Source organism: Quercus lobata, chromosome 10, assembly GCF_001633185.2.
Source record: "Quercus lobata isolate SW786 chromosome 10, ValleyOak3.0 Primary Assembly, whole genome shotgun sequence".
NCBI lineage: Eukaryota > Viridiplantae > Streptophyta > Magnoliopsida > Fagales > Fagaceae > Quercus > Quercus lobata.
Window position 1 is genome coordinate 17,937,689 of NC_044913.1, and position 18,906 is coordinate 17,956,594.

The 18,906-nt window shown below is 34.0% G+C and overlaps 1 protein-coding gene across 2 annotated transcripts; it reads right to left on the reverse strand.

Annotated features, from left to right (window-relative positions):
* Positions 1-10,437: 10,437 nt before the first annotated feature.
* LOC115963589 (protein IMPAIRED IN BABA-INDUCED STERILITY 1) lies at positions 10,438-17,674 on the reverse strand. 2 transcript variants are annotated; one of them, XM_031082655.1, is made up of 9 exons: positions 16,686-17,674; positions 16,030-16,314; positions 15,357-15,674; positions 13,595-13,822; positions 13,130-13,227; positions 12,296-12,386; positions 11,649-12,191; positions 11,157-11,289; positions 10,438-10,929 (listed from the first exon to the last, which is right to left on the reverse strand). In XM_031082655.1, the coding sequence occupies exons 1-9, from the start codon at positions 17,091-17,093 to the stop codon at positions 10,883-10,885; spliced, it is 2,151 nt and encodes a 716-aa protein (XP_030938515.1). In that variant the 5' UTR covers positions 17,094-17,674; the 3' UTR covers positions 10,438-10,882. The 2 variants fall into 2 exon arrangements, with proteins under 2 accessions (XP_030938515.1, XP_030938516.1); XM_031082656.1 differs by having other exon boundaries at positions 10,438-10,924; positions 16,686-17,672.
* Between the last annotated feature and the right edge of the window lie 1,232 nt (positions 17,675-18,906).

Here is an 18,906-nt window from a genome sequence, read left to right on the forward strand (position 1 = left end):
TTAGAAGTAACGAATGGTCCGTACTCATGTGATATACATATGATATAACTAAATGACTGGGGAAAAAAAGCCTTAAAAAAATATGTCAGATCCTATATTTAAACCTCTATAAGAGATCTGCATCAAAGAAAAAAAAAGTATTTTACAAATTAATATTATTGTGTTTTGACACGTCACCATTTCATCAACAAGATTTTTAATTGCTACATTGAAAATCATAAAGTTTAGAGTAAAATAAAATCGTTAGGCTTCCATCCAAAAGAAATGTTAATTCACACGTGTCATGCGCTACACAATGCGTAGGCAAGACTATATTGGATGAAAAATGTGAAACATTTAGCGCCTATTTTGGATGAAAAACCTAATTGTTTTTTTTTTTTTTTTTCTTCTACACACTTTTTCCCTTCATCTTTTTTTTTTCGCTTGGACTTTTTCCCTTCATCTAAACATACTATAAGGATTCAGTAAATGTAGCAATAGGAATTTCATCTAAACATACTATAAGGATTTAGTAAATGTAGTAATAGAAATTTTGTGGACTGAGGTTTATGTGATTTGAACGCTACCTCCTACTCCTACTCTCCCAATATCTACCTATAAAAAATATTTTTTAGATTAAATTATTAAAGTGACAAACCACAATGGATAATTTATAATTTATTAAAAAAATCAAATACACTTTCTATTAATCAGGGGTGTACATTAAACCTACCAACCCAACAAAACTGATCCAATCCAACCCAACTTGACACCTATTGATGCCTCCTTTGGCAGAAAGACCCAATAGTAGGAAGAAGCCCAACAATATAAGAGGAAAAGAGTTAGTAAATTGGGAAGAAAGCCATCCATTATGCTCGAATGGCAGGAATAACGGATTATAGGCCTATAAATAATAAATGGGCCTCAAAGAAAGCAAGCGGGCCTAAAGGAGCCCAGAAAAAAGAAGTAAACCCATGGGCATTATATGAAAAATAAAGCAAGCAAGAATTAGTCAAAGAGGCCTGAAATAATGAATTAAGTGAGTAGAGGGTTGATGGAAAGTTCATGAACCCCAAAAGTAAAGGATGGGGCAATTTGGGCTAGAGAAACCCAAAAGACTTAACAAAGGTCCATGGGAGTAAAATGGGCTGAGGATGCCCAAAGAAAAGGAAACGAGCTGAGGATGTCCAAGGAAAGCAAATGGGTCAAGGATGTCCAAAAGGATGAGATGGGACAAGGAAGCCCAGAAGCAATAGAATGGGTCAAGGAAGCCCAAAATAGTATGAATACTAGCCCAATGGTAATACTGGGCCACGAGAATTAAGCAAAGGGAAAGTATACAACAAGCCCAAAAGGAGCCCAACAAGCACGAGTCATACAATGACACAACAGGAATGGCATAATGGCATGGCAAAAGTGCTAACGGGCCTACGAAAGGGGCAAAAGATGGATTAGAGAAGGAATAAGCCACAATCAAGCAAGGTCCATCCTAGGAAGGAAGTAAAACATGAAGAACGAAGGCTCAGGGAAGCATTCACGCCACAAGAGGTCAAGAACGAGCAACTGAATGTACAGATAGGCCTTCAAGTCATGGCAAATGCATGAGTAGCAGACAAGCCATGGACACACATGGAAGTGGAGCACACACACAAGGCTTAAGCACTATCAACCTATACCTAGCCAATACAGGAAGTGATGAGCCATGGGTCAAAGGTAAGAGAGGGTATGGTCTGGTGGTGGAGAGAAGGAGAAAGCCCATTCTAGGGTTCTTGCTCAAATTCTTTTGGGAAAAATGTACTGCTGGGATGACATATCACCCAAAAGAGGGAAAAATGAGTTAGAATCACTAGGTGCATGCCATGAGGGATAGTGAAAGAGAATGCCTACCCCTATCCAGATGGGAATGCCACGGTAAGCAAGCAAACAAAATAAAACTTTTTGTCTGGTAATGGGATATAGCACGGCCAGCACAGATATGTGGTGGTGGCTGAGCAGCTGACAAACCAGTGGGTGGTCTGAAAGGACACCCACACCCAGACAAAAGCAGTTAAGGAGTAAAATAGTAAAAACCCATCACAGCAAGCAGTATAAAAAAGATCCCCCGCCGTGCATAGAAAAGGGGAAAAGGAACACAGAAGCAAAGAGATAACATAACAACACTGCAAAAGAAGAGAGTGGAAAACAGAATAGCAAAACTTAGAAAAGAAAGAGAGTTAGAAAGAAAAACAGAGAGTAGGCAAGAGTGAGACGGCAGACATGTGCTAATAGGTTAATCCCTTCTCTCCCTCTAAAAGCCTACCCTCTATTAAGGATTAAGGAATCTGAGCATAAGCCATTTAGGCCCATTCTCTCAAAGTGGGTAATTTCCATGGCAGGATCTCCCTATGAGGTTACCCATATTGAAGAAATGGTTTCCTTCTTGGACTTAACTCTGTAAGACAACCAAGCACAACAGACTAACTGTTTCTTCTTTCGTTTTATTGATTAAGCATTAGTGTTATTTCCCTCCTATTATTATTATCTTATATATATTGCATTATATTGCTGCATTGCTTTACCTTTTATTTCATTCGATATTTTTTTTTTTTTTTTTCTGTTTTCCGACTGACAGTAAGCATACTCCCTTTTATTGTTGCTATATTATATCTGTCTACCATAACCCTTTTGTAATAGTTTCCTCTGCCATGGGCATATCACCAAAGTTTTAGCAAAAGGGCCTTAGTTTGCACACAAGCCGATTTGGGGCGTGTTGCAGCCAAGTTGGTCCTGACTCTCCTACCCAAAACCTTTGGGCCATAGTGTGGCAGGAGGCAGCCCATTCCGCAGTTGCAAAAAGGCCCACCACAACACCTTAGGTTGGTTTTCATGGGTTGGGTTTGAATTTTATTTTGAGCCTTAAATATGGTTGGGTTCGGGTTGATAGTTTTTTCAACCCATCTGACCTAACCTGACCTACTATGTATATATATTTATTTTGTATGTTATTCATATTTTAGTTTTTTTAGTTTGATTGATTTTGGTGTTTTAAGAATTAGTTTTGATGGATTTGAAAATTTGGAATATAATTTAACATTATTATATGAATTGTAATAATTTATGAAAAAAAGTTTTTAAATAATTGATGAAATCCCAAATTTTCATGAGATATAAACATGTGTGCACGATCCATTGATCCAACCCGACACACTCGACCCATGCACAATCTACCCTAGCATTCCCTTCCAATGCTCTATTTTGTATTTTATTTATTTATTTTGCATGTTACTGTTGCAACTAAAAGCTGAAAAAAAAAAAAAAAAAAAAAAAAAAAACCATACATTTGGTAATTTATCAGGAATTTTTCATTTTGCTATATCGAACATCTAAAAGTAAAGGTCTATTGTAGCATCATTTATATATTAAAACCATTATTTAATTTATGCCGGCACTAGTTATTTGAATAAAATAAAATAAAAATAAAGTATGGGATGTACGGTATATTAATTATTAAAATAGCAATGTAAAAATTGAATATAAAAAGAATAGTTAAATAGAGTATGTGAGTGTGTATTGTTAAAATAGTCTTTTGATGATGCAAAATGCTTTTTTTTTGGGTGCATTTTTGGATGTGAATGCTCTTACTTGCCATGTTATCAGTATAATGATTTTGGTTCTTACCGATTATGATGATCTCAATTCTATCAATAGACACTGAAATTACCACTTAACACAAAATCGAAGTTTAATTTGTTTCTTTCATTAGCCATGTGCAAGCTTCTTAATGTGATTATTACTGCATTGAACGTTTGATTGTTATATGGAAGACAAACTCGTTGAAGTCTTATTCCTATCAATTTCCATGTGCAAGCTTCTTAATGTGATCATCAATGCTTCATTAAACTTTTGATTGGCATGAGAGAAAAATTCGTTGTTTATAAACGTGCATGCCACAAATTCATTATTCTTTTAACACATAATGATTTTCCGTTAATCTTTTTTTTTTTTTTTTTTGACATCAAAGATAGAAGATTTTCCGTTAATCTATATTGTTGTTAAAATGAATTTTCAATGTTTAAACTTTCATTTTGTAAGGTGTTGATGGACAGAGGTAAAATGTTTCTTTCATTATGTTATTCTACAAGTGTCAAAGTTAAATGTTTTCAGCAGATAGAAAGGCAAATAAATAGTACTATTTCACATCACGTGAATAATACGTACCTTATAATATGGGACAAAGGAAAGCCAGCAAAGAGATCCCTTTTACAATCATCAGGCACTGGTTTTAAGTGGAGGTAGCTGATAAGGCGGTTTGACCATATTATGAGAAGCCCTAGATAATTCTTCGTAAATAAAGAACATGTTAATTGTTAAGATGTCAAAATTGTGAATGATGCACAATAATAGTGTCGTACTATGTTAATAATGGATCTATGTGAAAGTGATAATATTCTGATCACAATTTGTCACCTTAATATATATGTTGTGGAATTGGATGTGTTCTTAAACTTATTGAAAATTGTGGGTTTTGGAATTAGCTCAACTTGTAAAGTTTATTGTCGTCAAATAAGAAATTCAGTGTTCGGTATTTGGATCTTCTCCATTTCTATATTAAATGAAGAGCGTCCACTTAATGGTTGTGATTTAAAGTGTAATAAAGCTAGGGTTTAGATTGTGCTACATCTCCATTTCACTTAGAAATTATGGTCTACAAATATAAGTGCTTGTGGGATGTGGGGAGCAAGGGCTGAGGTTCAAGTCTCCAGGAGGGAGTTTTACACACATATACACTTAGATTAGGTTAGAGTAGAAATTCTATCTTATATAAAAAAAATAAAAATAAAAGAAATTAAAAGGGTCTAAATCGGTTCGAACTAGTTCGAATCCTTGCCTACACAAAAATCAATTAATGTCTTAATTTGACGATAAATAGCAATAACCATAGAGCAGATGCCTTGAATTCTATCTTATCTTAAAAAAATACTCATTGAAAATTATTAGCTAGCAGCTACTTTGAGAGTTTAATTATTATGTTATTACACACCGAGAATAAGTAAGTTTAATAAAAATATTAGCTTCTTTATAATCGTTCACTAGTAATGTCATTCATAAAAATTAAAAAAAAAAAAAAAAATCACAGAGCCTCAAATAGATCCACGTGTCATACATGCAATGGAGCGTGATATTTGATTAACACGTAAGGAAAAAGACAGAGGTACAAAACGCGGTATTAGTGAAATGATTGAGGCCACTCGATCGTTGCGTGGCATGTGCATGCAGTATCAGTATGATATGAGTGAATAAATATTTACTCTCAAGTATACTCGGAAATCCGTAGGGGGGGAGAGATGATGAGAAATCAGAAATCTTTTGTGATTTCAATGTGATTAATTTTGAAAGCCAGTTTGGTGTGGAAGTGGAACATTTATCAATGTTGCTATAAGAAATACCATCATGTGTTTGTTGGAGCAATTATGGAGAGAGCAAATTTACAGTTGCTTTAGCTAGGCCAATCTTATTTTAAAGAATCTGGACCCACCTCTAATGAATGAAATGTGTTAATTGCCAAAATAATACTATACTAATAAGAAGCAATGAAATACTAATTAACATCAGCAAAAGATTAAAATTTTGGAAGCATTCGTTTGGGAAATTATATAGAGTACAAATTGAAGAAAGGTCATGTGATCATTCCAATCAATAACAAGAAAGTATTCTTTTTATTAGTGGATCATTTCAAAGAGTTCATATGGTCATTAAAATCTACAATAATTTACTTATATTGATTATTTTTTTAAGAAGAATTTACTTATATGGATTAGAGAGACTACATGTATGATTCAATCAATGGATTAAATAAAATCACGTTACAATGCAACTTCATCACAACAATCAATATAGGGTTATAGTCCCTTCTGGGTCACCTGAGTGATGGGTTAATAGATGTGAATGATGTGTTAAAAACCCGAAAGTCTTAAGTTTCATCTATCATATTATCGGCTCATGATATTCTTTTTATCAATTGATCATTTCAAAGAGTTCATATAGTCATTAAAATCTACAATAATTTACTTATATTGATTTTTTTTTTTTTTTAAGAAGAATTTACTTATATGGATTAGAGAGACTATAAGTATGATTCAATCAATGGATTAAATAAAATCACGTTACAATGCTGCTTTATCACAACAATCAATATAAGGTTATAGTCCCTTCTGAGTCACCTAGGTGATGGGTTAATAGATTTGAATGATGTGTTAAAAATCCAAAAGTCTTAAGTTTCATCTATTATATTATTGGCTCATGGGATTCTTAGAGTATCTCAACGAGCATGGAGTGAAATAGACTAATCAAAAAACTAAGATACCACTTTTGTATATATATATATATATATGTATGTATCACAAGTCCTAAGCTCACTTCAAAAGCAAATACATGCAAAATTTACAGAAATAATTAGTCATCTGCCTTTCGCCAATTAAAGAAATATGGTTAAAGTTAGGTTAATTTTTTTTTTTTTTTGAGAAAAAAAGTTAGGTTAATTTATATGTGCTAATTACTTCTTCCCAGAGTGGAAGGTGTCCTAGCCAAAATTAGGAAGATTAGCTTCACGTAAACATCTGATCCTTTTCTTCTTCATTAAAAAGTTTTGAGTAAAAAAATTGTTGAATGTTAAAGGGTAAAAACTTAGATAATTTTAGGTGCAGTACATTAGCTATTACGTACTTTAGTTGAATTCAAACACTTGGTTATATTGACCAACAAGAAACAAATAGTTTTATCTTTTTTAACGACAATTAAATTCATGAAAACAAGTAAGTGTTTGAATTCAATCGAGAAATCTAATGTACTGTACCTAAGGTATTGTATTTAAGTTTTACCTGCGATTGAAAACTTCCTTTCTTCCATTCCAATCTCCTTTTTAAACGGAAAAGAGTTGATGTCTTTGACAAATAATACATGAATAATTGAGTGTAGTCAGAAAAATTCCATTTTAACACTCTCAATATAATAAATTTTAAGAGTTCATTATCAAGTGAAGTGGGGTCAATTTGGTCGAACATTTGCCTTCAAATTGATTGTTTATTAGACACAAGATATTTTCCAATATAGACAGGAAGAAAAGACGAGGGGGAACAAATTAAATTGAAAAAAAATTTAAGAAAAAAAAAAACCAATAAAAAGAGAGCATCCTCTTGTCAAAAAATTAAGAGCAAAGAGCCAAATACATATTCATTTTCTGTGGTAGTGACACAATGGCCCATTTTTTTTCCTTTACGACTTTATCATCACAATGATGCATTTGCAGCCAGTAGTACTCTTCTCCAATGATTCAAATTTCAATGACAAAACCACCCCTATTGTAATTGCCCACCAACTTATCTCACAAATTTGCCTTTGCCAGCGGCTTAATCCAATGCACCATCCTAGCTAGATAGTACTCTTGTGCCTGTTCTCATCCATTGATACTTGCTAGCTAACCACTGATGCTGATAGATTATGTGCTGTGTTCTCTTAAATTTGACTGTGATGTACTTGGCATTTAACAAATTAACTCTTTGTTTATAATTATTTGCTATCTTTCCTATTAACCCAACTAGCAAAATTGTTACAGCAAGAACGACAAGGATAATCCCATATAGCAGACCACGACAAAGGCTGCAAAAAATGCCATGGCTTTCAGTTTCTCAGTTTCAGCCAAGGCTATGGTTGCTATCAATGCATTGGATATTGGATAAAGGAAAAGCTTTAGGTTTGGGGTCCTTATCTTTTTGATTGACGGACAGAAATGTTGTGATTACAACTTTGATATTAATGTAAAAAAAGTTTTCAATATTCAATCAATGAATATTGAAAACTCTTATGAAAATCAATGTGTACTTAGGCAGTCAATGTTAGAGCAAATTAATATTCAATCAATGAATTCAAAGAAGATAACCATATCAACTAGTTTACTATTGATGCCTTTAAACATTTTGTATTTGAAATTGGGAAAAATTTGCTAAATAGTATAATTTTAAGAAATATTTGCTAAATAGCACATGATCAAACTTATTTATTTGTTTACCAAAAAAAAAAACTTATTTATTTAATTATATAGTATATTTTTGGAACTTAAGTTTGTCAAACTCGAGTTCCAAGTAAAACTCGAGTTTATCAAACTTGAGTTCTTAGCATTATGTTTGACTGGATTGCTATAATGCTTGAAATTCGAGTTTGACAAACTCGAGTTCTAAAAAAACATACTACATAACTAAATAAGTTTGACTTGATGCTTTTTTCCTAAGTATTTCCAAAATTCATGTTGCTTAGCAAAAAAGGCCTTTGAGATTGAGTAGCCTAAGTTTGTTTCAAAAAGTTCAGCCATGCAAAGTTTTGTTCTACTTGATAGGAGTTTCACATGAAGTTTGTAAAAAGGTTTTATTTCATACACAAAATTCAAAGATGATAAAAGCTTAGGGTGCAAATTGATAGAAGAATTATATGCTTGAAATTATAATGTGTCCTATTTTTGTACAGTTAGTATTTCAGGCAAGTAGGTCTAATAGTGGCCCAAAATCCAGAAAGTGGATACATAAGAAAGTTGGCAAGAAAATGCCAGAGCTTGGACCACTATATATCCATCATTACAATGGAAATTATTGTCAAAACAAGATTGACAGCTTTTAAATAATCTATGCTTATTTTTGCAGTTACACACCTTTTGAATAGTAAAGAGATGATTATAATTAGTCTCTAAAAAGAACGCAACTTGAGCATTTCATACCTCACAAGGTCACATGTCCACAAATATTAATGCACTCTTCAGAAAGGGATGCTTTACACCCCCCCCCCCCCCCCTCCCCCAAAGAAAAAACATGCACTTTGAACATTTAAGGTATAATTATATTAACTCACCTGAAAAAGGAAAAAAGGTACAATAATATTCCGTAGTATAAACAAGTTTTTAATAATTATATTATGCATGAAAGATTATATATTTGCTCGGTACAGCTAGGCCCAAGATAAATCATGAAAACTCTATCCTCATCTTGTTCACGCATCAGAGCAATAAAAACTTGCCTGGAGCGAGAGCAAGACAAATAATGGAGGTATTTTGCCACTCCTAATTAGATAACTAAGATTCCTTGGTAGCAGAGATCAAAGTGGCAAATCTAGTAGTAAAGAAAGCAACAACTATGGAATATAGATATGTAATCTGTGGTGGAGATGCACTAAATTTAAACCAACCTTTTCTATAAGAAAAAGAAAATGAAATCCAACCACTTTAGAACTTCTCTATCTCTCCACATGGTTCCATAGATGATTTAGAACTAGAACCAAAATTAATTATATTAAATTCCTTTATTGAATAGATTGTAAATCATACCTATATGTAAGCTAATTTCATTGCCCATAATTTTTCCAAATGGCCTCTTTTTTGTAATATTACATTCAAATATCTTCCATCCTTGATTTTTGCCTAGGGAGCAAGGAGCTAGATAGCTCTAGTTTTCTTTCTTAGTAATTTCTTTTCTCTTTCACTGGGACGTATTATTTAGATAGGAAAAAAAATTCAATGATTAGAAAAGAAAAAAAAAATGAAGAGGTGACAATGAGAGTACTAAGAGCTAAAGAGACCAGTGTGTTCAGGCGATGTAAATATAATATACACAAAAACACATTTAAACAATATATAAATAATATGAGATAAAATCTCCTGGTGAGATAAAAAAATAATGTAGGCCAAACGAAGTTTGACTTGTAACTCAATTGAAACATCCTGGAGTTTCTAAGAGAGACGTCCACGATTTAAATCTCCTCACCCCAACCACTTAATTATAAATTTTTTTTCTTAAAAAAAACACACACACGCCGTTGTATAGAGAACATGCACCAACATTACTTTTTGGGCTTATATTACTAATTTTATACATGTGTCAAATGGGTTTTGTTCGGATCTGTGGGCCTTAGATTATTTCCTGGCAGATATGGGCTTGGGAGAACCTACAAGTTCCTGTTTCACTGGCTAGGCTGGGTTCGTTCAAGGCTTGTATTTGATCTGGGCCTATATCCAAAGCAACACTAGACTCAGGTCCTGCTTATAGTAGGAGTATAAGGGTCTTCTCAAAGTTAAGAGAAGCCCAGAAAAACCTTATTAAAAGAGACTTCATTATTACTGATGATACTTTTCTTCTTTGAAAAGGTAGAGTTCCCAGAGTGCTATCCACTGTATGTATGAAATTTGTGGACTTAAAACTTGACAGTTTCTTCTATCACATGTGCAGAAAATACCCAAGAAAGAATAATATATATGAAGAAATTTCAAATTTGTTTGAAGAGATGCAGAAAATTTAATAATTTGCCCTTTCCGTTCAAAAATTGGGGGGACAAAATTATTCAGCGTATCCGATGTACTCTCTTTCTCAAATGGAATTTTGAGGTTGGTTTTAGTTGCTCTTTTGCTGAAGAAAGGCTTGGAAAAGAAGCAAAGCCAAAGGATGACAAAGAAAGGTAAGCCTGTTGCCCTGAGCCTCATGAACCATAAACAATGTACAGCAGTACAGAACTCTTCTCAAATCTATTACCATTTATATATACATAGCCGGATGGTTTACATCATATCAGAGAACATAGAGGCACTACATTTTAAATGAATGATAAAAAAAAGGCTAACTATTACTGAGTGAAAGAAGACAGCAATCCAGTCATTCCAACCTCTCCTTGTTTTCTACTTCCTTTGTCTTTTTAAGAGCTAAATATTAGTTGCATCATACTGTAGCTTCCAGCTTCATTGGCCATGAGTCACGCTGGATATTTTATTTTCCTGACAATTTAATGGCATGTTCACTGGATATGCCAATGTGGTATAAATATGTTCTTCCATGATGGAATTCTGTTAATAATCAGATTTTGTTTTTGGAGAACAATTCTCTTCCAAAATCACTCACACAAAGCATATCTGATAATTATTTCCCATGCTTCTTACCTGCACTTCAAATATCACACCGTTAACCACAAATAGAGACAGGTAAAGCTAATTGAATTTTTAGAAGTGATTTAGGGCTAAGCATGAGATGGAACAACACAAGTAAAGCTATAAAAAATAAAATAAATAAAAACATAGAAAGGGTAGAATTTGTTATACAAGTACTGAATTGAAACCATGAATGTTGAAGTAGGGAAGACAAGTACTGATGTTGTTATTATTATTGTTATACCTCTTTGGAACCACGATTTTCTCACTGTTCGGCGAATGTGGCGTTCGTGTTTCTCTAGAAGTTCATCAACTCTATGTGATTGAGATAGTAAGGGTCCAGAAAACTCAACCTTGTCCCCTTGATCCCGGTAGCCCTGTTAGAAGCCCAAAATTAATCAACTAAAGATATAACGAACGTATAAATATCTATCAATTTAAGGGCACCTTTAGTCTATATATGTATTGAGAAATGAATAGCCCCATTAAAATTTAAGCATGAATCTATCAACTTGAACGAACACCTCTTTGGATTTACTTCTGATTTCAAACAATTTATTATCATACAAGTTTTGGTCCCAAAAAAATTTGGGAATAAGGCTTTGTTATTGTTGTACAAGTTCTGAGCTTGTAAATGCATATCATTTCATATTACTACTACTATTTCTTTTCGTCTTTTTTAATAAAATTTCAAATGTAGAATATGTAAAATTGGAAATCATTCTAACAAACTTACGATATTGCTTCTTTTAGCTGCCATTTCCTCTTTTTGATACTGTGCCATTGATAGTTCCTGAGAGTGGTACTCATCAGATGCGTCAAATGAATCTGGACGCTCAAACTTGCACCAATTGTTCTGCATTGCAAGCTTGGCAATCTCATATGAATCATGGCCTCTAGAATTTGTGCGGGCCCCGTGAATAACATCCCCATTTTCATGCCTTTTGGAGTCAAAATTGTTCTTTGTATGCAATGCAGTAGGTTCTACAATATTGTAAATGTGTCCTCTTGAAGTAGACCTACTGTGTGATCTTATGGATGCATCATCTTTTCTCCTTTTCGCCCATGCAAAACCACTTGATGTAGAAACTTGTAAGGGGACAGAAAAAGGGATGTCACCTTGAGATGCATTCTTTACGTGGGAAGCGTCCTCAAGTTTATCAATTGATTGCTTTCGTGCTGCCACATCTACCATGGAGTTTACTTCTTTAACAATATCTCCATTGCTAACATTAATCTTATGAGAATGTTGAGTTTGGTAACTTTGGTTTGCTATTTCCTGCAAGAAAAAGGACAAGTACATCAGTAAGAAGTAGCTCCCCTTGGTAACTACACCATATATGTATATATATGTTCTACATGTGGATTCGGACACACACACACCTCTGCTGGTGCCAATCTACAGATTCCGTGGGGTTTTCTTGCAGGCTTTCTTGTCATTTCAGATCCACGAACTCTCCCACCAATCTTTTTCCTGCAAACTTCTCTGAATGTCATTGTAGTTTTGGAAAGATGAAATAACACAACACTAGTACAACATATAAAGCTGGAAATTGCAGACAATTAACATTTTAACGACAAAACTGAAATTTCTCAGCATCACTACATATTTTCCAAATCCCAAACCAGTGGTGAAGCCGAATTGATTTCAGTTAATTAGGGGTTTTTAAAAAAAAATAAATTAAAACATAAGTAAGCCATTTTATGGGTTTATTTATTTATTTATTTTTAAAGTCAAAATCTCATTAAGAGTTTGAGCTTGTTTTATCACTTTTGAAAAGTAATAACATTGTTCTTTTTTTCCCTTTTTTATTAAAACTCTTGCATCTTTTTTCTTTTTTTTTTTTCTTTTTTTTTTCTAGGTTTTGAACCTTTAAAAGACATTGATAAAATGTGAACATTTTCTTTTTCTTTTTTAAATGAAGTTTGACATAGAAATGAAATAATAGCCTATAAGTTATGATATAAATATATAATAAAATCCATTAAAAAATGAAAATAAGAGTAATCAAATCATTCCAGTTCAACTTCTCATGATCAGTTTAGTTTACCATCCTCCCTTCTTACACCGGCCTTAGTTGACAACTGAGCTCAAACAGCTCCTTTTTCATGATGGGATGTCCAAACCAGTTGTGTAATTTTTCTATTCTTTTCGTTTTATTTTCCTATAAAAACATGTAAAACTTTTGACAATATAAAGAAAATGATAATCCTCACCTCCTTGCCTCCTCACGGCTTTTTGCATCAATCTCTTTGCTAGGTGGGTATATTGGCAAGCTTGACGGATCGCATGCATAAGGCTTTGTTGTGAAATACTGAATATAGTATGAAGAGTATATGGCATTAGAAGAATCCTAAATGATGCAAAACAATGCTCAAGACAGTTGTGAAATGTTGCTAGGCATGCTGCGTTTATTTGACATTGTACCATGAAAGTGGGACAAATACAGGATTGATAAAATACTTGATATGAGAAAAAGAAAACGTGGACTACTCAAAAACTCATTGTCGATGAAAAAGAATTGCAATCACTATGGACTTGATGACCATATGATGTAGAAATAATGGATTTAATAGTGTAACCTCACTTCCATGCATACCAAATAAATCTAGGCAGTCTTTTCAACCATCATATCAAATAATTAAAATGAGACAAATAATCATATTACATCGCATAACTACCTCAGATGCAAGAGCAGAGGAGGCTGTCCCTCGCTTGTATGGTTCTACGGAAAGAAGGGTTTCTAGCAGGCTTGTGGTGGTTTTCGGTGAATCTTTAAAGGTCTCCCGTAGACAACTATCATAAGGTTGCTGTGGTTTGAATAGAGTTGCATGAGGAAGTTTGGTTCTTTTCCAGTATTCATCAGGTGGGGATCCGCAAAGCTTGAAAATTTTGTGTAATTGTTCAACCTGTAAAAGTAAAGCATAGCTATAAGAACATGAGTAGGAAACTTTAAATAAATATGTGAACAGCCATCATTCATAGAACTTCATTTATACATAATAGCATACTTTTATCAGTCTATATACATCTTTACGGAGGCTGTTCCTCTAGATATTTTTGATGTTTATCAACTTGACCTTTTGAGGATGCATTAATAAATTTAACCCAAGGGGGTTGTTTCTCAAAAAAAAAAAAAAAAACATCTTTACATACAGCTCCTACACTTTGCTTGCTCCATATGCACACATTGGGAACAGCCATATCGAATCATCCCAAATGTGCATGTTTATACCTCAACTATAATTCAAAGCAGACAATTAAAACTTCAAAAAGGAAATTTCTGTAACTTACTACGTTAAATTATCTTAATTACAGATAGCTGCCTAATTGGTGAAAGTTGTAACGTTCATTGGATAAAAATGTTACCAAAATAAAAGGATATTTTATTATTATAAATTGAATAACTACCTACAATAACTTTCTTTAATGATAGAACTTCCCCTTTTTCTATTAGGAAACATACCCATGTCTATAGTCAATTATTGGAGACCACTTGGGAGAAAAAGGATTAAAATGTCAATTTGAATGTCTGTGCCGATTTTTGGTTTCAGGCAGTGTTAAATGGCTTCTTACAATTTCAAAGTAGGTAGGAAAAAATGTGACTAATTTTATTCAAAAGTCTAAAAAGAAAGGTCTATCTGCATGAAAAGTGATGGTAATGCAGTGAAAATAGCATACACAGAGGTGAATACAGATATTTGAGGGTCTCACCTAGGATAACAGACCATATATATTGCTGGGAGAGGATCCTATTGACCAACTGCATTCTCAAGTACCAACAGGAAACAAGAAAATAGCTTGCTAGTGCTGACCAAAGGGGACATGCCTGGTAGCATTCTCAAAAGGAATCTTCTAGTTAAGCTTCAGTAATAAGAGTGTCTTCACAAGCGCTAAAGTATGTCTAACTTCCATGTCATATGGCACATTCATGGTTTCACCCATAAAGATCTTAAAGAGGCAGGAAGTACAAGATTATAGGGATCAGTTAAAAAGAATGACTTTGAAGGTTAAACAAAGTGCCTGAAAACATTGAAGTATGTCTCACTTTCGTGACATAAACAAAGGGCATTATTTTCAAAACTTTTAGCCTATTTATTTATTTTACTTCTTTTATTTGTTGCAATCAAAAGAGATGCTTGAAAGCACCATTTCCAGTAATATTTCTAACCATTGGAAGACTTTAACCTTGAAGTTGTCTCTAGCCAATCCACACCCTCAGATTGGTTTTACTCTCCCTTGTTTAAATTTTGCCCAGTTTGTGATTGCCATTTCTTGGACGTAAAAATTATCCCAATTCCGATTCAACTAACATAAGTCATTTCAACTGAATCTATACTTTTCCTAATGGGATCCTTATGGTATTGCAATATTCGTAAATATTAAGACTCAGATTTATAATTAAAAAAAATGCAAAATGAGTTACTTTATTAAGGTGATTACCTCTGTTCTTCCTTGAAGGATAGGTTTTCCAAGTAATAGTTCTGCAAATACACAGCCAACACTCCAGAGATCCACAGATGCTCCATAATCAGTCGATCCCAGCAGAAGTTCAGGAGGACGGTACCATAAAGTGACAACCCGACTTGTCAGGGGTTGCCTATGCCCAGAACTAGAGAAATTTGCAAGTCCAAAATCAGCCACCTTCAGAATTCCTTCATTATTTACCAAAAGATTTGATCCTTTAATGTCCCGATGCATTACACCCCTTGAGTGACAGTGATCAAGCCCAGATAGCAACTGCTTCATGTAGCATTTAATCTACATAATAAAATCAACCTCATTTTATTCAGTATACAAGTAAATATAATGATAACACACTATGGGAATATTTGGACACCAAATGGATAGTAAATTATTCCATTTATTTGCTCTTATACCATTTTTCTTATTCTGATTTAGCGAAGCATTAAAACGAGTTTACTTGTTTTTTCTTAGCATCATAACAAATTCAGTTCACAATTTAAGCGAATGAGCTTCATTAACATATTCAAATTTATTTAAGGTATTTCTGGTGAATGCTTGATGCAATGTTATATATGTCAGAACTCAGAAGAGTTCAGTACCGCATGCATTAAATCTTCACATTCAAGAGTTTAAGGCAATCCGGGCAAACCTGTGACTCACTGAACTTGATATCAGGGCAAGATAAGAGCCCAGTAATATCATGTTCCATGTACTCGAACACAAGGTATATGCTACACGATAATCTGGAAGTAATTAAGCCCTCAAGTTTTACAATGTTTGGATGGTCAAGCCTGCGTAGAATCAAAATTTCTCGTGCCATAAACCTAACACTCTCGGGCTCAAAATTGTCAAACCGCACTTTCTTCAGAGCAACTATCCTCCCAGTTTCCAGGTCACGTGCTCGGAACACACTGCTGTATGTACCCTGTCCGATCTACTCAAGCAGTTGAAAACAAATCCAGTCATAATCAAAAACACACAAAATAGCAAGCAAGTAAAACAATTCAAATGAAACAGCACCAATCATAGACACCCCAATAAACCCAACATACCATTCTTCCAAAAATGACTTTTTTCACAGCATAGATAACATAAGTACCGCATTAAAATCATTAGAATCAAAACCCCATTTCAGATTAAGCCCACTAAAGCATTTCAGAAAAACTTGGAAAAGTTTTGGCTTATTGTATAAGTTACTTACCATGCATGACACTTATTTTATAATTTCAAACAAGTAAAATCAAGCTATAAGCTTTTAATAGAAATGAATTTGAACATATATAGAGTAAGTCCAAAAATTACTACCTTTTCTAATTTTTCATAGGCATCAGGTCGGAGAGGAACCCAGCCGTGAATGGCTTCGCCGGCGACGGCGCTGAGCCAAGCCGGCCACCCAGCTGCCACGTGTTCACCCTCCACATACTTTTGCAAGTTCCCCAATCTGAAGCTCAGTGACGACTCGTTCCCATTCGAACTCGTTCTGCCTGACTCACCCAACTCGCTCCCACTCTGCCCCAACCCCACCACAACCGACTCACCACCATTCTTGAAACTGTTACCACTACTCTTATGACCGGACTTCTTCTTCTTTGCTCCATTGCTCTCTCCAGACCCGACCCGAATCCGACCGGAATTTCCCGCCCCGAACGCGCCCGAGTGGTCTAAAGCAGCTGGCGTCACGGAAACCGCCTGCTTGGAGCTCACGCAACCCATCTCCGCCGCTGCCCCCCCACACCCACTACAACCACCACCACGGCGACCCAGATAGCATCCCGGGTCGACCCGTCAAATTCTTGAAGTTCAGAAAAAACCCATCTCCGAAAATGAAGGAAGAAGAAGAAGAAGTTGGAAGTGGAAGACAAAAGCGCTTCAAAGAATTGAAAGCAGTGAAGCAAAATGAGGCTTTTTATTTATTTATATATATATATACAAAGATACAAACAGTCACTGAGATATTATTATAGAAAAAGATAACCCAAGATTGTAAAAGCTTGGCTTAAAGTTTTTGTCTCTCTCTGTGTATTGTGAAAGTTTCTTTGTTCAGTTTTTGCGAGGATTGCGGAAGATAGTGGATAGAGGATTTTAATGCGGCTTTCACACAACAGAATTTTTGCGGAATCAACGGAAGATTATCAACAAGTCTTTTGTTTTTGTTTTTTCATACCAAAAAAAGTGTTTTCTTTTTTCTTTTTATTTGTTTTTGTTTCCTTTTTTGAAAATGATGGGATACCTTAATAAATGGTGCAGTGGATTTTGAAATTGTGTTTTGTTTTTATTTATTGCATCTAGAATTCTAGTAAAGTAGTAGTATGTATTTTTTTTTTTTTTTTTTTTTTTTTTGTTGCTTTCAAACCTTTTTCAAATTAAAACTACTTTGCTGTTTGTATTTTCAATGGTGGGTCGTAGGCTGAACTTTGAATGCATGTAGTGGCGGAAATGCATGGGAATCTGAGGGATTAATGGGGTTGGCAAATTGGGTTGCGCGTGAGGCGCGAGGGTGATGAAATTATTATTAATTTTGTGAATATTAAGCATTTATTTAGATACTACCTATTTTATTAAAATTAAAAATTTATTATTAAAAATATTATAAATAAAGATAAAAATTAATTAAAATAGTACCGTAAAGTTTATGAATAATATTAAAAAGTATAATAAAATTAATAAATAATAATAAAAATAAATTAAATAATAAAATAATTTTAATTTAGAATTTTTTAATTGTAAACGGAGGTTAAAGAGGATTGTGTTTTGGTTGGGTGGTTGTTGACTTAAACCACAAGTCTCTGTCTTTGTGTTTTTGAAAAAATAAAAGGAATAAAAAATTTTGAAACTTTGTTTACATTACGTGGGATTAGGGATTTGTGGAAAGTAACAAGGGAGAGAGAGACAGACAGACTAGAGAGACCCAAATCAATTCTCAGAATGTGAAAGCAATAGCAAAAGAAAACTCAAAACCACTCACTTTTTTCTTCTTCTCCAGACTGTGTTTGGCTTTACTAGCTCCCAATTTCTGACACTTTCCTTTACTTCATGACTCTTAATGGCCCCCACCATGCATTGAGTTTGATAGGGTCCACTTGAAATAATGGAGGGAAAACTGCAAAAGAATCTCTATGCTAATTTCTAAACTTGGTCTTTTAAGGACTTTTTTTCAATCCTTGTGTTGCTGGTGATAATAGACTACAGTGCCAACTATATAGCCCATTTAAATAGTAATATCTAATCTTTCTTTTTCTGATGGTGATGTAGTTGCTGCCCATAATTTTTCTTTCTTTCTTAAAAGGAACACTTTTGGATGTTGGGAATTTATTTTGGGTAGAGCTTGCATGTTGATGATGGGAGTAGTACCCTTTGTCCAGGTAATTGAAAGTGTGGACCTTTAATGTCCCTGATGACTTTTTGTTGCCAACAGTTGTATTTTTAGTATTTTACTTCATCAGAAAAAAATAGTAGATTAAAATCTATAGATGTACTAAAGTGTAATCATCTTTTCTTTTTTGTAATCGGGATTTAATTAAACAAA